Raw genomic sequence first — 20,848 nt, 5'->3', positions numbered from 1 at the left:
TGCTTAGACAAGATGCTTTCTAGTGGCTAGGAAGGGAGTAGCCACCTGTTAATGCCACACAGCGGTATGCAGGACATTACTCATTGCACCAGACAGTGTTCCCTGCAGGGATGGATCCCCCAGGTTCCAGTGAGATACATCCCAGTATATTTTCCTTTACCTCAAATTTCAGCTCCAAGGCAATAGTTGCCTCTCCTCCTCATTTCCTGTTTTGATAACCATTATTTGGCCATCAAAGCAAAATGTGCCTGATAGACAGTAGTGACTTGACAAGTGGGCGGAGCTTCCAAGAGTCAGTTTGGCTCGGCCGGAATGGTTATATTTCAGAAAACCAGACTCTGAACAGAACATTCTGCTGAGAGTGGGGAAAGACCTAATGGTTTGGCTGAAAACTGAGACCCCTTATGGAAGGTGCTCTTCACCATTGCTCCTTGCCCAGAGGTTGAACAGGAAGGAAGAGGCAGTAGTACTGATAGAGCTTGTTCCTAGGAGTTTCTGGCCCCGGGGACTTGAATCCAAATCTTCCTGTTTTCTTTTGTTACCCACCTGTTCTCTCAAGCTGTCCCTAATGGACCACCTCATGGGAATACTGTCCTGAGGGATGAGTGAGGTAGAATTCTTTCTGGGGTTGTTCACTCCTTTTGTGGAGGGAGAACTTAGCTGCTAGGTGAGAGAATAGGCAGGCAGCATGGGGTGGTGGAGTGTTACCACAGCTGAGTGTGTGAGCCTCAGCTTTGCCCTTTTGTCACTCTTGGAGGGAGCAAATCACAGCCTCTCCGAGCTTGTCCCTTCATCTCTGCTTGCACTGTGTCTACCTCATGGGGTTGTCATGAGGAAAATACTTAACGCACTTCTAGCCAGGAGGGACGACGTTTCCTTCTTCAGTGTCTGGTTTCAGATTGTATTGTTGTTACACTTCTCTCTTGGCTACTTAATGTAGATATGATAAGAAATTGCTTGGGACATGAAAGAAAGCAGCAGGACCATGGTGAATTACTTTACTAATTTTCAGACTTTCTAGGAATTTCCAAAACCATTATAATGCTGTTTGTAATGCCCCTTGAAGTGAATTCAAGGCAACAAGAAAACCCATTCCTTTGACTTGGTGACTTTCTGGTATTGCAGGTTTTTTGAAAAGTACTGTGTGAGAGATTACACTATCTTGACCTGACCCAGATCACTAAGATGTGGGGATTTGTGGGAGAAGGATATTAGTTATGGTAAATTTGGACAAGACTGTGAGTCCTGAGCCCTCTCCCAGTAAATAACATGGGAAGTTCTGATTCCTTCCTGCCTGTGATGACAAGGCTTTATGAATTCATTGGTTTAGTGAATCCATAGTATGTGCAGTTTATTCATGAGTTCATTGGTTCAGCAGATACATGCTATGTACAGTGCTCTCTCGTAGGCACTGTGGAAGTTAGAAACATGAAGGAGACTTAGGCCCCGCTCTTTACAGAACCCAGAGTCCATTGAGGGAGAAATAAGACGATACATAACACAAGGCCACGTGTGGTACCTCCCGTAAGAGGAGTCTTGAGGGCTCTGAGGATTCAGAAGCTGAAGAGAGACCAGCACGGTGTGGGAATGATCCTTCGGCTCACTTGTGGTTGAAAACCAAAAATGAAACAAAAGTGTTATCCATACAGGCTCTTTTTCTCCGGAAACCCCAGGCTATAGTTGTGTTGCTGTGCCACATGCTGCAGTCGTCATGGCAAACACTAACCCTGGCTGGTACTTGGTGATACACACTACCAATACCGAGCCTTTTTTTCTCTTCCGCAGGTGGCTGGCGGAGGTGCTGATCACCACAGGTGTGTACCTACGGCTAGGGTCTGCTGTGGGCTCTCACAGGCTCCCCAGGGAGAGGAACATGCAAAAAGTACTGGGGCTGCCCTGCCAGCAGAGCAGCTCCCAGAGAGTGACTTTGCAGCTGGACAGCCGTCTGTTGTAATGATACTGTGAACCCACCTGCCCAGATCTTCAGTGGTCAGAGGCAGACATTAGTTGTCTTCTACTTCCTCCTTCTCTCACAGCTTTTAGGAACCATGATTCATCTGGCTGTCCCACTAACCCTAAAAAACGTAATCTAGAAAACATCCGGTTTACTCTTTGTAAATACTTTGTAATTGGCACAGGCTGAAAAATTGATCCCCGGAGCAGACTTGTTGGGTGTATTAGGGACTTGGTTGAAGCAGAGGAGGAAAGAGCAGCATGGTAGCAGATTATTTAATTGAAAAGCAGAATGTGCAGTTGATGTGGTTGTCCAAGAGAGGGTGAGAGGGGTTTGGGTATTTCCATTCTTGTCTTCAGTGCTCAGCCGAAGCCTCTGGGCAGAGGGCAGTCGTGAGCATTTCACGTTGGCAGTGTCTCCTGCAGCTCAAAGAGAGACTAAAGTCTTTTCCACCAGCCTGTGTGACAAGGTCTCAGCCAGAATCTGGACAGGGAGCTGGCAGGTAGTCCCAAATGCCTTCTTGTGCTTAAGAGTTTTCCTCCTTAAAAGCTGGCCCTTATAGGGTCAGCGAGTTGGCTTGAGTAAATTTCTGTTTGGGACTTAGAAGTTTAACTGGGCCTATGAACTGTGCAGGTGAACAGGCTTGATTAGTTGGTTAATATTAATCCCATCGAGCAGGGTAACAAATATTCGTGGTCGGCCGTTGTGAATGAAGCATGTTCTTTTACAAAAATTTAACTGTTACTTTGGAGCAGCTGAGGGCAGGGAACTGCTCTAGCTCTTCTTGGCTATAGTTGAGGGTGTGGGGGCTGTTTCTCATGGCATTCAGTGTCAGGAATGTGGAAGGGGCCTTCTTTTGTAGTGGGGAAAGCAGTGGTCTCTGCTTCGATACCAATTAAATGTCCTGAGCTTACTGAATTTACTAGCGGGAGTATAAAGGCTTGGCAGCGGTGGCACCATCCATGTGGCATGAGACCTCAGTCCTGGAGCCAGGCTTCTGATTCTGTGTTTAGCTCTGTTGTGCGCTGAGTGGGCTTTGTCCCTTTCGCAACAAAGATGCGGTTCCTTTTACTTTCATGGAATGGACTTTTACTAAGCCCAGTCACATGATTAGAAATCCTACCCAATTAGAGCTCTTTAATTTCTTTCATTTACTTGGACACACTGCTCCTTTAGGATTAATTGCCATTAACTAGAAAAAAGAAAATGTCAATCTTGTTTTTAATTAAGCCATTCCAAGCACATACAAGAGCTTTTAAAAGTGTGCCAGGAAGCTCTGACCAAGGAAGAATTCTCAAGGTTTACATGTAGCCAGGTTCATCAGGCGTGTGCTAAATAGAGTTGGACTTTGAATGCGTCCTTTGCTTTTAAAAGCAGAATGGAGGAAAATCCTGTCCTTATAAGATATTTCATACTTGGAATAGTTTGGTCATGTGAAGCTCTCAAAGCATCTGGCATCTGTCTCCACTTAATCAGAGGTACTGAAATGTAGTTAGTTATTTGTCCAAGGCCATTCATTCTTAGTGTTGTGTTAGAAAGAAGTAAGTCTGTAGGTTTCTGGTCTAACCACAGACAGTACTCTCTGGGAAAGAGACTTCAGAATTTTCCTTGCAGTTGTAGCTGATGATACTGAGTCATGAATGTCATATTCATAGATTTCTTGTATGAATAATTTTCCTTCTCCATATACTTAAATGTGTATGCGTGGAACAGAAGATCTGTCATTTTTTTCCTATTAGTCTGTCTGTCAAATACAAAACTTGGCTTGTATGCATGGAATCTAGAACTGGAAGGGACCCTGACAACCATGTGGTCCAGTTTCCTCATTTTACAAGTGAGGAAGCCAAAGCCCGGAGAAGGTAGAGATTGCCTGACCTCCCGCAGGTAGTAAGTAGTAGAAACTACCCTAGGTTCCAGTACTCTAATCAGTACACTCAGTTGTCTTGGGAGTAACATTAGCTCAGGTGACATGAACAGAGTTCTACAGAGACCAGTGTTGGGGGTTTGGTACAAATATGACCCAGGTAACCCGCTCGTAGAGGAAAACTGTCTGTTAGACACAGTCAGCGTTTCCTAGCTGGCCATCTCAGAAGTGCTTCTTGTTGATTAGAAAGTAGATTGGATGGTAATGTGGATGGCTCAGTGCAGCCCCTCATCACTGATGGAAAAGCTATTGTAAGTATGTGCACTGTTGTTAGGAGGGTCATCTTTTTTTTTTTTTTTTTTTGGCTGGGCAATGGGGTTAAGTGACTTGCCCAGGGTCACACAGCTAGTAAGTGTTATGTGTCTGAGGCCGGATTTGAACTCAGGTCCTCCTGAATCCAGGGCCAGCACTCTATCCACTGTGCCACCTAGCTGCCCCAGGAGGGTCATCTTCAAATGATAAAGTTGGTCAAGGTGGTCTGAAAAGTGCCCAGACAATTCAACTTTAGTTGTTCACTAGCTACTCTGATTATACTATACCCCTGCCTCAGTGCTTTCTTATTTATCTGTCAAAAGGATAAGGTCCTTGTGAAAAAGAAAAATATCTCAACTATTATTTAAAAGACATGTCTTTGTACAAAATTGTTTAGGTCTTCTGTGTTTTCAGTTACGAACAGCTGAATGGGTGGGAAACCAGTGGCCTATAACTTGCTGGATTGCATGAAGGAGCGTTCTTTTGGAGTGAGTGTGTGTGTGTGTGTGTGTGTAAAGGTCTCTGACCTCCCGAAGAATCTCATTAGTGTTTGTTTATTCAACTGCATTTCTCTAAAGGAAAATTGTCCTGGTAGCCTTGGTCTGGGGCAGTAGGTCGTTTTTGGTTTTTGTTTTGTTTTGTTTTTTTAATAGTGAAAAATCCTAATTTTATTTCCTGGAGAGGTCAAGGACTAACAGTACAAACTCCTTCTGTGACCCCAGTCAACCAGTGTTGCCATATCGTTCCTCCTGGAAGAGACTGGCAGTCTTTCCATTACTGATTTACTTGTTCTCTCCTGCCCTTTAAGATTATGTTCTCATGAAGTACTCTACTTAGCTTCTATGGAGAAAAGTAATATGGAATCCTTCCTGAATCTAACTATTTCTCCTGTGGAATGAGCTCTTACTTGGTAGCCAGTAAAAAGACGTGATCCCTGTTTACTGTGTGGAAAGTGGGTTGCTTTACAGTTCCTTTAAGCCATTGTTACTCTTTTTTCTCACCAGAGCCCTGTGTCAATAGTAAGCAGCCGTATCTGGGGAGGTGTTAGTTTTCAGTGGCATTGGAGGCAAATATCAATAAATTTCCTTTGCCTGAGATGCCTTTGCTCAGATTGAGAAAATCGGGTCACTTTGGAAGCAGTGTTCCCCAGATTCTTGCATAGTCTCCATCGTTTTGATGATCTGCTCCTGGTTATCTTGTGCTACTTAATATTTTAATTGTGTACTGATGACCACAGATACTAAGAGCTGTGCTCTTGACAGGTTGCTGGAAGAGGAGCTCTTTATGTTGTGTATGTATTCATTTGGGGTTACAGATGTTGTCTGCATCAAACTAACTGTCTGCCCTCTTCCTTCTCCTTCCTTCCTTAGATGAATTTGATGCCTATATCATCGTGTCTTTCGTGAATGCCACCCTGGTACTTTCTATTGGAGAGACTGTAGAAGAAGTGACAGATTCTGGCTTCCTGGGTACCACTCCAACCTTGTCCTGTTCCTTGTTAGGAGATGATGCTTTGGTGCAGGTGAGGAAACTCGGAAACTTGAGGACAAATCCATTTGTTCTGTGCCCTTGTCACTCCAATTTGGGGCACAGATTTTGAAGACTTGCTGGAGAGTAGACCAGGCTAAGAGAGAATACTGTATCAAATTTTAAACTCTGAGATATTAATCACTCAGATTTTGGACCAGGAATTTTTCTCGAGGCCTCAATTACTCTTATCTATTAAACTATCCTCATCTCAGGAGGACTTTGTAAGAATGTTTTATTTTTCATTTATTTACTTATTTTTAAGAATGTTTTAGATAATTAGATTTGAATATCTCAACTTGGGCATGCAAAATATAAACTGTGATTTGACACTTGACTTCCTTTGGGGCCTATGAGCCCTGCTTTTATAACTTCAGAAGTTATTGGCCTGAGTTGGCAGTCCTGGTATTGGGGATTGTTTTGGGCAGTGGCCAGAGTGACTTTAAAATGTGTTTCCCTTTTGCTCTTGCTTCCAGGTATATCCAGATGGCATCCGGCACATCCGAGCAGATAAGAGAGTAAATGAGTGGAAGACCCCGGGAAAGAAAACTATTGTGAAGTGTGCAGTAAACCAGCGGCAGGTGGTGATCGCACTGACAGGAGGAGAGCTAGTCTACTTTGAGATGGATCCTGTAGGTTGCTTGACCACCGCCATTCACCTTCTCAGATAGGACTTAGTGTAGGACACCTGCTGTCAGGGTTGTGGGCCTTGGTTCCAGGCTGCTTAGGCAGCTGGCTACAAGAGAAGAGAACTCAGGAGGGTGAGTGGCTGGAACCCCGCTCGCCCTGGACTCCTCCTGATTAGAAGGTTTCTACGGAAACCTTTCTGGGAATCCAAACGAAAGTGTGCAGCTTCCATCTGGTTCTTGCCAGCTTTAGAGAAGTCAGCACCTTGAACAGCTTCATACCATGCTTCCCTTGAGTTTGACTTTTGCCCTCTTCTCCTCAAATATATGAGCCTTTTGTAAGGATGCAACATTTAATTTCTGTAGCGTGGGCCCACTTCTCACAATAATCCTTCCCCCCAAAAAAAAGGAAGTTGGTAATTCTTATTTCCTTTGAGGGCTACAGTGTGTGGATGTGGCTACTTCACAGTATACACTGCTTTGTTTGTCTATAAATCTTTTGCTAATTTTCTTTAAAAATCAAGCCTTAAAATCGCAGTTTGCCCAGAGGTTGAGTTTTTTGTTGTTGTTATATTGTTGTTTTGTTTTTCTTTGTTTTTTTGTCTTAGGACCCCAGACTTGTAGGTCTTTTGATGATCATTGTGTCCATTTTTGGTTAGTGTAATTTATGGGAAAATGAATGTCTGTCAGAGAGCTTGAACCTAATGTCAGTGGGTATCAATGGTACCAAACCTCTGTGCTGATTAAATCTTGGGTATGGTTATGGCGAGAATATTCCTCTGTCCCCATATGCAGGTAGTGATATTTCCCTGTCCTTATGTCTGCAGTCAGGACAGCTGAATGAGTACACTGAACGAAAGGAGATGTCTGCAGACGTGGTATGCATGAGTTTGGCCAACGTGCCTCCTGGGGAGCAACGCTCTCGTTTCCTGGCTGTGGGGCTGGTAGACAACACTGTTCGAATCATCTCTTTGGACCCTTCGGTGAGTGACTTCCATGTCTCCAGAGTAGATTGGAGCTTTGACTGAAGGGGTCGCCCCAAATCTGATTTTCCATTAGGGGTATAGACCTCCCTAGGGTCCAGTGTGGAGTGGATCATGATGTTGATGTGGGTTAGAGTGAAAAAGAGTTTATGGTGTCTTTGTTAGCCTAGCTCCATCCTGATAGCTTTTTACAGGTAGCAAGAAGCCTGTATCTTTATAGGGAACTGGGAAGCTTGCAGGTCCCTAGCACCCTCATGTTGGTTAGCTTAGTCACTAGTCCTTAAGCAAAAAGAAGCCAGGATTTTCTCAGCCCTATTTTTTCCTTGGAAGGCTTCCTAAGCGGGCCAGAGAGCCTCAGACTTTCTCTGGACATGGTCCCAAGTGAGTCATTCCTTGACATCCGGACTCATCCTGTCCTTTCTATCTCCTCTAGGACTGCCTCCAGCCACTGAGCATGCAGGCCCTCCCAGCCCAACCAGAGTCGCTGTGTATTGTTGAGATGGGCGGGGCCGAGAAGCAAGATGAGCTAGGGGAAAGGGGGTCCATTGGCTTCCTCTATCTAAACATCGGGCTTCAGGTAAGGGGATGGCTTAGAATGCATGTCCTCAAGCACTTTGATAGTTGCTCGTGTTCGCTTTATTTAACTGTGTCTCCTGTGACCCGTCACTACACTAGGGGTTGGTAACTCAGCTGAAGAGGGTGGAGAAACTTAGGTCATAGCTTAGGAGGGCTCCTTTGTGGATTCCCTTTTCTGATCTCCAGCCAGTCTGCAGAGAGTAGCTCCAGGATGCAGGCTTGCATTTGTGAAGTTTGGCACTCCGTTAAAAGAAGTCTGTTTTAAAAACATCTACTGGAAATGTTTTTGGGTCACTGGTCAGGTCAGAGGGACCCTTTCAGAGTTCCCACACCAGCATTTGGAGCCAGGCCCCCTGGTTGTGGATGGACTTGTAGAACAAGTTGCCTTATAGCTGGGTTGTTAAACTAGCTGTTCCCAGAGTGTGTAGCAGGCCTCCCTGCCCAAGGAGAAAGGATAGTGCACGAAATTAAATTGCCCCAAATGTCTTGAAAATTCGTTTGTTGGGCCGTCCTGCCTAATCCAGGGCCCTGGTCTGTCAGCTGGGTGAGTGCGCCTGTGAGCAGGAAGAGCAGAGCCTGTGTCTTCATCCCAGCTGGTCTGTTTTCTCTCTTAGAGAAATAACTAAGCAAATAAGCTCCAAGGTGAGGCCAGGGTCTGCAGAGAAACTTGCCCAAAATGAGTTTTCTTGTGTCACCACAGATCATGCGAGGTTCTTTTTGCTATAACCACAAACTGCTCCTCTCCTCCACTCTTGTGCTCAGAATGGTGTGCTGTTAAGGACTGTCCTAGACCCTGTCACTGGTGATCTGTCTGACACCCGTACGAGATACTTGGGCTCTCGCCCCGTGAAGCTTTTCCGAGTCCGGATGCAGGGCCAGGAAGCGGTAAGTGAAGCAGCAGTCAAGCCTGCTGGTATAAAAGGGCACCATGAAAAGTAGAAGATGAGAGAACATGTCCCTGAATACCTGCAGCCTCCAGGAATGCCCCATATCCCATTCTACTTGTAAGCAAAGAGCTGGTGTTGGGGTAGTTTTTCTTGTCTTTAGCAGGCTCCTTCAGGAATATGAGAAAGACATAGGACATAAAGGCCTAGGTGTCTTTCATAGGGCTCTCTTTCACTTTTGGACGTTCTTCAAGGTTTTATAAAATTGTGTAGTAAATTCTACCATCATCTGCTTGAGCTGCTGCTTCAATATTTATAGCAAAGTTAACAGCAACTTACCCTGGCATTAAGTGTGACTGGTGCTCAGAGTGGACACTTCTTCATTCAGGTTTTGGCTATGTCAAGTCGCTCGTGGCTGAGCTATTCTTACCAGTCCCGCTTTCATCTGACGCCTCTGTCCTATGAGACCCTGGAATTTGCATCTGGGTTTGCATCTGAGCAGTGTCCTGAGGGCATTGTGGCCATCTCCACCAACACTTTAAGGTGAGTTTTGCAACCTAACAGAAGTACCAAGGAGGTAATTTACCACAATGTTGGTACACTTAGAGTGTCTGAAGAAGATAATATTTAGGGGCATTTGTTTCCCAGTGTCCGTTGATGTAGTTGAAACTCTTAGAGGTTTGGCTCTTCAGAAATTCTAGTGTCTTGGAGCCAAGTTTCAATATTTGGAGTTTGGGTTTTATTTAGCATCCTAGAGCCAAATTTTAGTTTTTATCAAGGCAGTCCGTTCCTTCTGGAATCTAATAATGGCTCCCCATTGCCTGCTGATTAAAGGCCAAACTCATTAGCTTGGCATTAAAGCCATTCTACAATCTAGCCCTTACCCATCTTTTCAAGCACATCTATCATTGTATCCCTATGTAAACACTAACCACCAGAGATAAAATGGTCTAATCACCATCCCTTGGCCATGCCATGCTTTCTTGCCTTCGGTATCTTTGCTTATGCCATCCCTTCTACTAGGAATTTCCTCAACTCACTTACTGAAATTCTAACTATCTCTAAAGGCCCAGCTCGCGCTTCCTTCCTGGAGCCTTTCCAGATTACTCTAGCCAGAGTGTCTCCATCTGAACTCCTGTAACCAATTGAATGGCACTTCATGTATGTCCCCCGTTGTTATGTATATATGTGTCTTTACCCCATTGAGTCCTAAGCTCTTTGAGGAGAACAATTTCTTGCGTGTTTTTGTTTCCCCAAAGCACTTGATAACAGATTTTTACATGTAGTTAGCACTTAGTTTTGTTGAATGAAAAGACTCACACAGAGTTAATGCAAGTTGGGACAGTTGTCTCTTGCTTGGGTCATGAGGACACTTGTCATTAGAAACCGACAGCAACAGAATTAAAAGAGAGAATGAGCCCTGGAATTGTTCTTGGAAAGCCTTGGTCTTCCTCATGTGATCGCTTTTCTATTAAGCCAAAGCTACTGTGCTTTCTAAACAACTGTAGACTGATGGAGTTGGATCATTTCTATCCCTCCCTTGCCCATTCCTCAGTGGGTGCAGAGGAGTTATGCAAGAGGCTGTAAGAACTGGAAATAAGGTGGCTTTTGGAATTGGTTGGCAGTGCTGTTTCTTTGTCATGTTCTTATATACGTGGTGATGGAGGAATTAACCTCATTAGGTCTTTGGGAGAGGAAGGGGTAGCACAAGTTTGGAAATTCAGTGGAATGTGATTTACTGAAATTATAACTAGAAGAAGGAACATGGGGATAGAGTCTTGATCTGTCCCTTTAAAGAGCCCTTTGACTAGAAAAAAGCTCATTGGCTTAATCTGAAGAGATGACTGCACTGTTAGTGGGAAAATGTTTTTGTGTGTTTTATTTTTGCATGGTGCTATGCACCCAGTTGAGGCGAAATAGGTCAAATATATATGCATGTATACACACACACACACACACACACGGATAACTCTCAGAAGTGGGGTTTCTTAGTCCTGTTTGAGTGACATAAATATCTGTGTTTGCAGTTTAGCATAGAGCAAAGGTTTGGATATTTGCAATAGCAAGATTGCAGGACTGTTTGAGGTGATAGATGAGTCATCAAGCCTGGAGTGAGGCCCATGAAGGCTGACAGGGAATGTGAGGATGACTTGAGTAGGGAATCAGCCCAGTTTAAGTGTCCTTGTGCATCAGAGTGAGGAGAACTTGCCCAAGTCTAGTGCCCTTTTGTCTTTAGGGCATACGAGAGTGCTAATGGAGAATTAGGTCTATGCTTCCCTTGGGCTGATTCCTGAGTTCCAGAATGAATGCTTACTGTTAAAAGTGTGTCCTTTTGTTCTGTTACTTGTCAAAAAGATGGTCAGGCTCACCCACCCTCATGTTTCTGTCCTCCAAGTTGGCGGTTCCCCTGTGTCATTGATGGCTGATGTCCCAAAGCTGGAGTAGTTTGACTTTAGTGAAGAACCCACTAATTATATTAGGAGTTGTGATCAGCACAAATGTTAAAGTGTTCTCAGGTCACCTTACCAGTTAAGATCAGTTTCAGAATGGGTTCTTTGAGTTTCGGTGTGTATTTGTAGTGGTGAGGAAAATATTCCAACCTAAGAGGCAATTATCATGGCCTTGGGCAAGAAAGAGACTCCCATGGAGCAGAGGGACCGGAGAGGCAGCTGCCAGACATGGGATGGTCCCACTGCAGTGATGTGTGGGTTCTGTACATGTGATCCCTTGGATAGCCACATCTCCCTTATCCAGGATCCTTTATTGGTTTGTGTTACTTATTGCTAGCACTAGAGACAGGCATAAATGCAGGGCCTCGGCTTTGATAGATCTGGGTCTATCCCAACCCGTTTCTGGGCATGTGTTCCTTTTGAGTGGGTCACCCGTTCATGAGCTACCCTGTCTTTCTCTCTAGGATTTTGGCTTTGGAGAAGCTCGGTGCTGTCTTCAACCAGGTAGCATTTCCCCTGCAGTACACTCCAAGGAAGTTTGTCATCCACCCTGAGAGCAACAACCTTATCATCATTGAGACCGATCACAACGCCTATACTGAGGCCACAAAAGCACAGAGGAAGCAGCAGATGGCAGAGGTAATGATCCCTCCCGGCCCTGGAGTAGAGCACTGACAGCTAGATATGGCCAGAGTCAAGATGTTTGACCTGCTTGCTGATGGAGGTGCATCCTGGACCAGCTGCCTTCATAAACAGCACCAAAGGGGTCTTAGACTTTATCCAGGCCAGTTCCCTAAGCACAGGCCCACAGAGCGTAAGTGACTTGTCCACGATCACCCAAGAATAAAGAGTAGAGCAGAAGTTTCAAACTTAGGTCTGAGGCCTCAGCACAACACAGTTTCCCCCATGTCGGATCCTGGCCTAATCAAGACAGCTTTCATTTTCCTTTTCTCTTTGCGCAGCAAGAATCCAGACAGAACTACAGCCAAGTAGAAGCCCACTGTACCCTGGAATAGGGGAGGCAAAAGCCTCTCATTTAGGGAGATTGTTCTGCCTAAACAAATTCCCTTTGCACTCCCCAACACATTTTTATTTCTTTCTTGACCTTAATCTTTTTTCCCTCCTCACTGGACTCCTATTCACCGCTTTGTGGCTTTTGCCTTCCGTTCTGTACTATAGGAAATGGTAGAAGCAGCAGGGGAAGATGAGAGAGAGTTGGCAGCTGAGATGGCTGCTGCCTTCCTGAATGAAAATCTCCCAGAATCCATCTTTGGAGCCCCCAAAGCAGGCAATGGACAGTGGGCTTCTGTGGTCCGGGTAATGAATCCCATACAAGGAAACACACTGGATCTTGTCCAGCTGGAACAGAATGAGGCTGCTTTTAGGTAAGGATCCTGAGGAACTTCAGAGTTGCATAGAAGGGGGCTGGAGATTCCTGGGTTGAGACTTACCCCTGAGGCCTTCTTCTCTATCCACAGTGTGGCAGTATGCCGATTCTCAAATACTGGTGATGATTGGTATGTGCTGGTGGGTGTAGCCAAAGACCTCATTCTGAATCCCCGCTCGGTGGCTGGAGGCTTTGTCTATACCTATAAACTCGTGAACAGTGGAGAGAAACTGGAGTTTTTGCACAAGGTAAGAAAGAGCCCATCTAGTGACACTTTTACTTTGTAGTGACCTTCTTCATTGTTGTTAGTCTAGGACCATTTCAGTGACTGACCGAAGCCCCCTTTTGAGAGGACGGTGGCATTTTTAAGAATGTTGGGGTTTTCCTACTGCAGTTCATTCACACACACACAGGTCCAGGCAGTCCCACCCGAAGCTGCTGGGTATTTGCTGCCCACGCTAGGGAGAGGCAGATTGAATTGGCCCCTTGTTTACTGGAGCAATGCATGACCCAAGACCAGCCTTTCCAAACAAATGGTATTGTCAGACTTGCCTACATTTGATGAATGTGGTGCCTTTAGCTCTGTCCTTAGGTGAAATTGCTTATCTTGTGTTTTCTCCTATATGTGATACTAACCCCTTTTATGATAGGATTCAGTGAATTTTTTTTTCCAGATGAAAAAGCCAAGCCCAAACAGAATAGTAAAAGTGCACAGTCCCCTCTAGGTTGTCTGGCATCTAGCTGATTATCTTCATGAGTACCCTCTTTCCCCACACCCACACTGTGCTTAACCCAGCACTTCCTGTTATTTGGAGGCAGCAGCTGAAGCCAGCTAAATTGACATTTCCTCTCTAGAAGAGGCTTTTGGAGTTGAGGTCAGAATTCCCAGATTGTGTGCCTAGTTAGGTCATTGATTTCCTTGGTGACTCACACAAAGTATGAAACTTCAGTACCTTTGTTTCCCGTTTGCAAAATAGAAGTTGACTCTGATTCTTCTGTGTGACTTAAAGCAGAATAAGACTGCTTAGCAAATTCCCCTTTTGGAAAAAAAAAATTTTAGACAAAAGCATGAAAGTATAGCAATCTGTTTCTCAAAGAAGCAAAAATTATAGTTGGCAATGTATCTTATTGCCATGTGCCTGGGATGTGTGGGAGGGCATTAATCTCTGGGCCTCAGAGCCAGAGCTCATGGCTGGAATTAGACATCTGACAGAGAGCTGTCAGTCAATTGATAGGCATTAATTAAGTGCCCACTACTGCCAAGCATTATGCTAAGTACTGATACAGATAGAAAAAAATGAAACCTTCTCTACTCGTAGATAGAGAGATAGTAAGATAGAGAGTAAATACAAGGGAGTTGAATGTATGGCATTTTGGGAGGGAGGGAGGGCATTGGCAGTTGGGGGAACGAGAGAAGGTTTCCTACAGAAGGTGGAGCTTGAAATGTATTTCCTTCCTCCTCCCTCTTGTTCAGACACCAGTGGAAGAGGTCCCTGCAGCCATTGCCCCATTCCAGGGCAGGGTATTGATTGGTGTGGGGAAGCTGTTGCGTGTCTATGACCTCGGGAAAAAGAAGTTGCTCCGAAAATGTGAGAATAAGGTAACGTGAGGGTCGGGGGAGAGTAAGAAAACTGAAGTAGTGGATCAGGATGTTAGGGAGAGGCAAGTTTGGGGTGGTGGGTGTAAGCAATAGTCTGTAGTTCTCTTGAAAGGCTGATCCAAAACCCAGTTTCTGGGATGTTAGGGAAAGGTCATTCTTGGGAAAGTTAAGAAGGTGGATTGGCATACTAAGAGGAAATAATAGGAATCTGTTACTCAGGATCTTGGTGATATGGTTTAAGATGTCGATCTGGTGTTAGCTGTCCATCAACAGGCAAACATCTCTCTGGTGCCTTTGATGTCATGTGCCAGGCACTGAGTGGGTAGAGAAAAAGTTCTAGAGAGACCGGGAAGACTCATTACATGGGGCATTACATCGGTACCATTCCTAGGGCTGCAGAAAAGGCTGAGCTCTGCTCACTATTTGCTTAGAACTTTTGACCTAAGACATGTTGGTGCTGTCACTGGCTTGCAGCTTTTGGGCCGTGTGTATGCTCTGGTCAGGGACAGGTGCAATCTAGTGGGCGCTACCTGTGCTCTTAGGATTCATTTGCACTGCCGTCTCCTCTCACAGCACATTGCAAACTACATCTCTGGCATTCAGACAATTGGACACCGGGTCATCGTGTCTGATGTCCAGGAGAGCTTCATCTGGGTCAGGTACAAGCGCAATGAAAACCAGCTCATCATCTTTGCTGACGACACCTATCCCCGCTGGGTCACAACGGCCAGCCTCTTGGACTATGATACTGTGGCTGGGGCTGACAAGTTCGGCAACATTTGTGTTGTGAGTGTCCTTGCTGAAGGGTTTCAGCAGGGTGGGAGAGAGTTGTCAGGCTGGTGGGGGACGAGACAATAGAACAGAAATCTGTTGCTTCTGGTTGGGTTTTAAAGTAAATTGTAGCTGAGAAACATTTTCATCTACTCACATTGTACACCAGTGTCATTTATACTCACAACGTTTTTACTGACTGGTCTGTTAGCTACAGATTAGGGGTTTTTTTGGGGTAGGGGGTTGGTGGTTTTTTGGTTTTTAGCATTTTTGCTTTGTCTACAGCCTAATTTTTTTTTAAGCCTAATTTTTTTTCATGTGGGCATGTGCTCAAATTCCGTGACTTTAGAGCTATGCTATCATCTACTAGCTGCACAGGTCCCTGCTTAGAGTAGCTCCCCAGCAGGTATGCTGCCCAGGATAATGCCATGGTTCACAGGGCAGAGAAGAGACCCTTTTTTGTGTCTTATTTCCTGGTAGGTGAGGCTCCCACCTAATACCAATGATGAAGTGGATGAAGACCCGACAGGAAACAAGGCCCTGTGGGACCGGGGACTTCTCAATGGTGCCTCACAAAAGGTAATGTTTCTGGGCCTCCGGGGCCATGATCAGTCTGGCAGGTCCAGGGTCTAGTCCTTTCCTCTGGTAGAAAAACCTTAGGAGCTGTCTGCACACGCCTGCTCCCAACTCCATTAGAGCCACGGACTTTACATAGTGCCTTAACTTTACAGACACACTCATGCCTGAGAGCACAGACCTTGATATTTGAGCCCTGGGCTTCCTTCCCCCTCTGCGCTTCTTTTTTACTGTCTGTAGATTTTGGTACAGGGATTGATGAATTAACGTCTGTAAGTCGCACTGAGTTCCCGGGGAAGGGGGGGGGATCTAAATGTGGGGAAGGGAGGGATGTAGTTTTCTTAAAGGATCCTTCAGGGCGCCTCATGTTGGCCTTCATTTCCTTCTCTCTTGCATCATAGCACACTGGCCTTTTTTGTCCAGAGCTGTGGTTTCACTGGTGTAGGGAATTCCCAGGAATGATTCTTCTGTGATTCAGCTAGGCAGCTGTCTTGCATCTTGGAGTTTTGGCAAGTTGTGTGGGGCTCTAAGAGGTTAAGCAGTTGCTTAAGGCCACACAGCCAGTGTGTTTCTGAGGTAGAGCTCAAATCCAGGTCTGAGTCAGCCTTGAGTCTGGCTGTGCAACCTTCCCCTTCCTGGATCCTCTTACATGCTTACCTGAAATTCTGCCGCTTTCGTCTCTGGCTGTTTTCCCTGCCTACTTTTTTTTCTTTCTTAAAAGTATGTATACCTAGTTGCAGTCAGTGTCTATACAGTTCTGTTTCTGTGGCCAGTCTAACCAAAAGCATATTAAGAAGCCTGTTTCCTCACAGCCAGGGATGGCTTAAGGCTTTCTTGAATTGCATTTTTCTGATGATTAGGGGAATTGGAGCATCTTTTCATGTGGTTATTGGTAACTTATTTTTTCTGTAAATTATTTTTCTTGCAGTTTGACCATTGCAGAGGATGTATTGTTAATCTCGAAGATCTGCATCAATTTCTTATGGATTTGGAATGTCAGGGTTTTAGCTAATATAATTACTTCAAACATTTTTTTCCCCATTCTTTAAATTCATTGAGAAGAGCCCATCACTTGAAGAGTAAAGCCAACCTCACCCTCTTGGGATTTGAGACTTTCTTGGTAAGCCAGAGCAGACTGTACTAAGAGGACACAAATTGGTGTGATTCTGTTTGCAGGCAGAAGTAATCATGAATTATCATGTGGGGGAGACAGTACTTTCCTTACAGAAGACCACACTGATCCCAGGAGGCTCAGAATCTCTTGTCTACACTACCTTGTCAGGCGGGATTGGGATCCTTGTGCCTTTCACATCCCATGAGGTGAGAGTACATTCTTCCTTGATGGAGTAATTTCCTGAGTCTGCAGGGAGCCACTGTCTAGAAAAGCAAGTCCAGAAAATTCTTTCCCACTTAGCAGTTATCAGGCCCCATGCCTCATTTCAGGAAGACAAAGGGAGCAGCCATAGTCTATTCGATGGAGTGTTAAAAGTTGGGTGGGTGAGACAGTCTGGCAGGGAGGGTCCTGGAAGCTCTTCTGAACTGGATATTTGAAGGGTTAAGGGTGTGCTCTGGTGTGGGTGCAGGTTTCTCTTCAGTTTGAACCCCATTAAGTCTTCCCCTAAGGTAAAAAAAGTCATCACACCTAAACCCTAGCCCCGCACATTAAGAGAGAGCATTAGTCAACTGAGTTTGTGCTGCTCTGTTTGTAAGAACAGCTTGAGGCCAAGACCTTAGTTTATGTGCGAATTGGAGCCAGAGGCCTCCCCGGTCACAGCATGCCTGCCTCTTGATGAGCTCTAGCCCCTCAATGGATATTACTGCCCCTGCCCTGAGGTAATAGAAAGAAAGCAAGCCTTGGAAAACCCAACAGAAGCATGTTGCTCTTTGAAGCCAGAGCACATGTATTCTGTAGTCTAAGAGATGAGGACAGAGAAATCAGGGATTCATTTAGATGTTTTCTCAGCATCTCCAATCTAGGAAGCCACATCATGGGATTCATTTTTCTAGTTTTTGTTTCTTTCTCAGGATCATGACTTCTTCCAGCATGTGGAGATGCACCTGCGGTCTGAGCATCCTCCTCTCTGCGGAAGGGACCACCTCAGCTTCCGTTCCTACTACTTCCCTGTGAAGGTGGGTCTGCACTGAAATGGAACTCCCTCTTTCCCACCCTTTCTTCTAATTCTACTTGACCTGGGCCCTCTTTATCACCAAAACAACTTGATTTCTTCCTACTGAATGCTCCCTCCATTAAGAATCAAAATAATTTTGAATGATTGAATTGACAAAGGCAGATGTGGCTAGAGATAGCCCTGCTCTGAGTGTGGTAGTCTGCAGCTGTATGCGTTTACAACCTCTGCTCCCTCAGGGGAATTGATTAATACAGTCCTGTGTTCAGGAGGGGCATAACCAGTAGCTGCCTTATCCTTTTTTTCTGGCCAAAATTCAAGAGTCTTCAGCTTCTTTTTCACCTCTTCTCTGCCCCATGCCCAGAAACAGTTCTTTCAGATCCCATATCCATTTTTAGGAAGCACTTACCTAGGCATTAAGGGCTAACTTAAGGCCCTGGCCCTAGTCGTGTGATCTTACAGTCACACCTCCGGAGCTGGAAACAACCCCGAAAGACCATTTAATCCCATCTCCTGATTTTACAAGGGAGGAAGCTGAGGGAGGCCTAGGAAGGTTAAATGTCAACACACAAGTAGTAAGCGTCAGAAGTGGAATTTAAACCCAGGTCCTCTATCTTGTATTAAAGGTTCCATGAGAGAGAAGGCTTTTCTTAATTTTTCACTGTGTCTTCATTTGCTCGTAGTAATTGTTCAAATTCAGTATCAAATTCAGCATTAGGGTGCTGATATTCTCTTCCTCCTTTCTTAGAATGTGATTGATGGGGACCTTTGTGAACAGTTCAACTCAATGGAGCCCAACAAACAGAAAAATGTATCAGAAGAATTGGACAGGACACCACCTGAGGTCTCAAAGAAGCTAGAAGACATCCGTACCCGCTATGCTTTCTGAGCCCAACAGTGGGCATGTCAAAGACTGTGTTCTAAAGAGAGTTCTGAGGACATACAGGTTGTTGTTTACCCCCTCTTCCCTCCTTTTTTTCTTTGTGATCACTTTGCTTTGATCCCATGGGACAGGAGGAAGGGGCAGTTATTAAGATCTTGAAACATTTAAACTGAGAGATGATTCCATGCACTCTTTGCAGTGATGCATGGCCCTGGCCCAGCCTGGGATGTCCCCTCTGTCCCAGGCATATTCCCTGCTTGAATTGCTTTTCCCTCCCCACCACACCCTTCTTTTTTGTACACACCCCTCATTTTTAACTGGTTTTCTTGTAAATATAGTTTTGTACAATGTTGACCTTAGAAGGTGGTGAATGGGGGCTGTTGGGGAGAGCTGAAAGTGGGACTGCTCATATAGTGCAAATACCATGAATTGTACCACTCTGGATCAGAAGAAATACAAGCTCATTCTTTTTACAAGTGCTCTCTTATTTTCTTCCTTGTGGCTTAAGGCTAGAATCTACAAGGGAGATTTATTTCACCCGTCAGCAAGATCTAGGTGGCAAGATTTGGAAATAATTGTTTTTTTTTCTTTTTTGGTACTTAATTGGACTTTAGCGGTCTTTCCAATTTTGTTCCCTTCTAGATTTTTCCCTACTTTCCTGCCATTCTTATCTGACATGGGCCACAAATTACTTCGTAGCTCTCAGATTCAGAATACAAATTGAGTGGAGGTTTATGACATATAATTATCATTGTAAGGCAGATCGGGCAGGTAACACTTGACTTCTTCTAATTGGCTTGAGTTCAAGTTACCTAGTAAGTTAGGTGGATTTCTTGTCTTTCCAGCCTAATTTCCTTCTTTATTATTTGGTGAAACAAAACCTGCTGCCTTGGCGCCATAGATATTTTACATTACTTCCATCAGTGGGTTGCTTTTTGAGAAAACAGTGGCTGGCTCTCCTTGAAGGAGATTTCTCACAAACACTCACTCCAAGGTGGTTTCAGATCCCAGTGCTCACAAGGAAGCCAGTGCCATTGGCTGTCAGGGTAGTGCCAAGTTCTGGAAGTCACATTACTTCTTTCACCTTCCAGGCCAAGTCACATAACTGACTTTGAACCAAAAAACAAAGGGGCCCCTGTTAAAAGGAACATAAGCCTTCTCAAAACAAGAACCAGTCATCAGCAGCCATGCCGTTTCCATTGGATTCAATAGTTTCCAGGTGTGATGGGAAATGGCCTTTAAGAAATAGATGTAGAAGGCGGCCTGTGGGGACTGGGAATTTGCTGATGGCCTTTTGGCGTCACCTCCATTCTTTCATGGCAGTAAGGATTGGCACCAAAGTGCCAGCCTAAACACCCTGCCCCACCCACATCATCCAGTGTCCCTCAGCACTTCTCAGCCCATGGCTTGGGACTTCAAGGAGAGAGTTCACTTTTTCTGATTCAGTAAAATGGTGATGGTACCCACTCCGGCATTGCCCTCCAAGGCATACAATATTATGTGGCTGCTGCCCAGACCTCTGCTGACAGGCTGTCTTGATTGCGGGATTAAGTGAGTCTGCCGCAGCTTCACATCTCAAAAGAACCAGTGTTGTTATTGCCTTGTGTTTTAACCTACCTTCCGCCTTCCATCCTCCTTAGTCTGTGATTTCTCCTGATGACCAACAGTATTTATACGTAGGAAGGAAAGCAGAGACGAATTTTCTTTCTCTAGCTTCCTTGTTACCCACCTCTGTTTGAGCTTGGATACTGGAGCACTTCTGTCTCTCCAACCTCTTTCCTAACTAAAGATTTGACCCCAAGTCCTCATTTCATTTTTCCCACTGTCAGCGGGGGCATTCCCCCTTATTTGTTTATTAGTTACGTAGGAAGGGAGAGAACACATTGCCTCTGTGTTGACCTAAGGAGCTTGAAGTACCACCCCATCATTTCCCTTCCTCTCCTTGGGGAGACCATTTCCTCGCTTGAGAATTTAGTTTGTATGAATTATTTTAAGTTGATGACTTCAGCCTAAAGCATAAACAGTGCTACATCAGTCTGCACTGCTGCCATCACTAGAAACAGGATAGCTGTCTGGGAAAATTGAAATAAGGTCTGAAGGCTAAAGGGATCCTGCTTCAGCAATGCCATTCCTTCACCCGAGGCCATTTCGGGTTTGTAGAAGGTAGCATCTTTGCCACAGGTGCAAGGCCAACTACACATCCATTCATTCATTCATTCATAAGACTATAGATTGTAGATCTGTTTTCAACTCGTGCTAACAGCTGTTGGGAATTTTTCTATATGAATATTCCAGCTAGCTCAGTGGATTTGGTTGAGGGAACAGTTGT

General features: G+C 44.9%; 1 protein-coding gene across 2 annotated transcripts in view; it reads left to right on the top strand.

Annotated features, from left to right (window-relative positions):
• SF3B3 (splicing factor 3b subunit 3) overlaps nucleotides 1-18,995 on the top strand; it is a 33,257-nt gene extending 14,262 nt beyond the window's left edge. For both annotated transcript variants that reach the window (XM_020963532.2, XM_020963533.2), the window contains exons 12-26: nucleotides 5,501-5,652; nucleotides 6,134-6,289; nucleotides 7,111-7,266; nucleotides 7,700-7,843; nucleotides 8,605-8,727; nucleotides 9,115-9,269; nucleotides 11,641-11,815; nucleotides 12,356-12,561; nucleotides 12,655-12,811; nucleotides 14,038-14,163; nucleotides 14,737-14,949; nucleotides 15,415-15,513; nucleotides 16,687-16,830; nucleotides 17,536-17,640; nucleotides 18,385-18,995. In XM_020963532.2, the coding sequence (XP_020819191.1) occupies nucleotides 5,501-5,652; nucleotides 6,134-6,289; nucleotides 7,111-7,266; nucleotides 7,700-7,843; nucleotides 8,605-8,727; nucleotides 9,115-9,269; nucleotides 11,641-11,815; nucleotides 12,356-12,561; nucleotides 12,655-12,811; nucleotides 14,038-14,163; nucleotides 14,737-14,949; nucleotides 15,415-15,513; nucleotides 16,687-16,830; nucleotides 17,536-17,640; nucleotides 18,385-18,525 (2,252 nt within the window). In that variant the 3' untranslated portion in view covers nucleotides 18,526-18,995. The remainder of the gene's footprint in view (nucleotides 1-5,500; nucleotides 5,653-6,133; nucleotides 6,290-7,110; nucleotides 7,267-7,699; nucleotides 7,844-8,604; nucleotides 8,728-9,114; nucleotides 9,270-11,640; nucleotides 11,816-12,355; nucleotides 12,562-12,654; nucleotides 12,812-14,037; nucleotides 14,164-14,736; nucleotides 14,950-15,414; nucleotides 15,514-16,686; nucleotides 16,831-17,535; nucleotides 17,641-18,384) is intronic.
• Nucleotides 18,996-20,848: the final 1,853 nt, after the last annotated feature.

The sequence above is a fragment of the Phascolarctos cinereus genome, unplaced genomic scaffold (assembly GCF_003287225.1).
Source record: "Phascolarctos cinereus isolate Bilbo 61053 unplaced genomic scaffold, phaCin_HiC Scaffold_2;HRSCAF=192, whole genome shotgun sequence".
In the NCBI taxonomy this organism is placed as follows: Eukaryota; Metazoa; Chordata; class Mammalia; order Diprotodontia; family Phascolarctidae; genus Phascolarctos; species Phascolarctos cinereus.
This window is presented reverse-complemented; position numbering and strand designations above follow the sequence as displayed.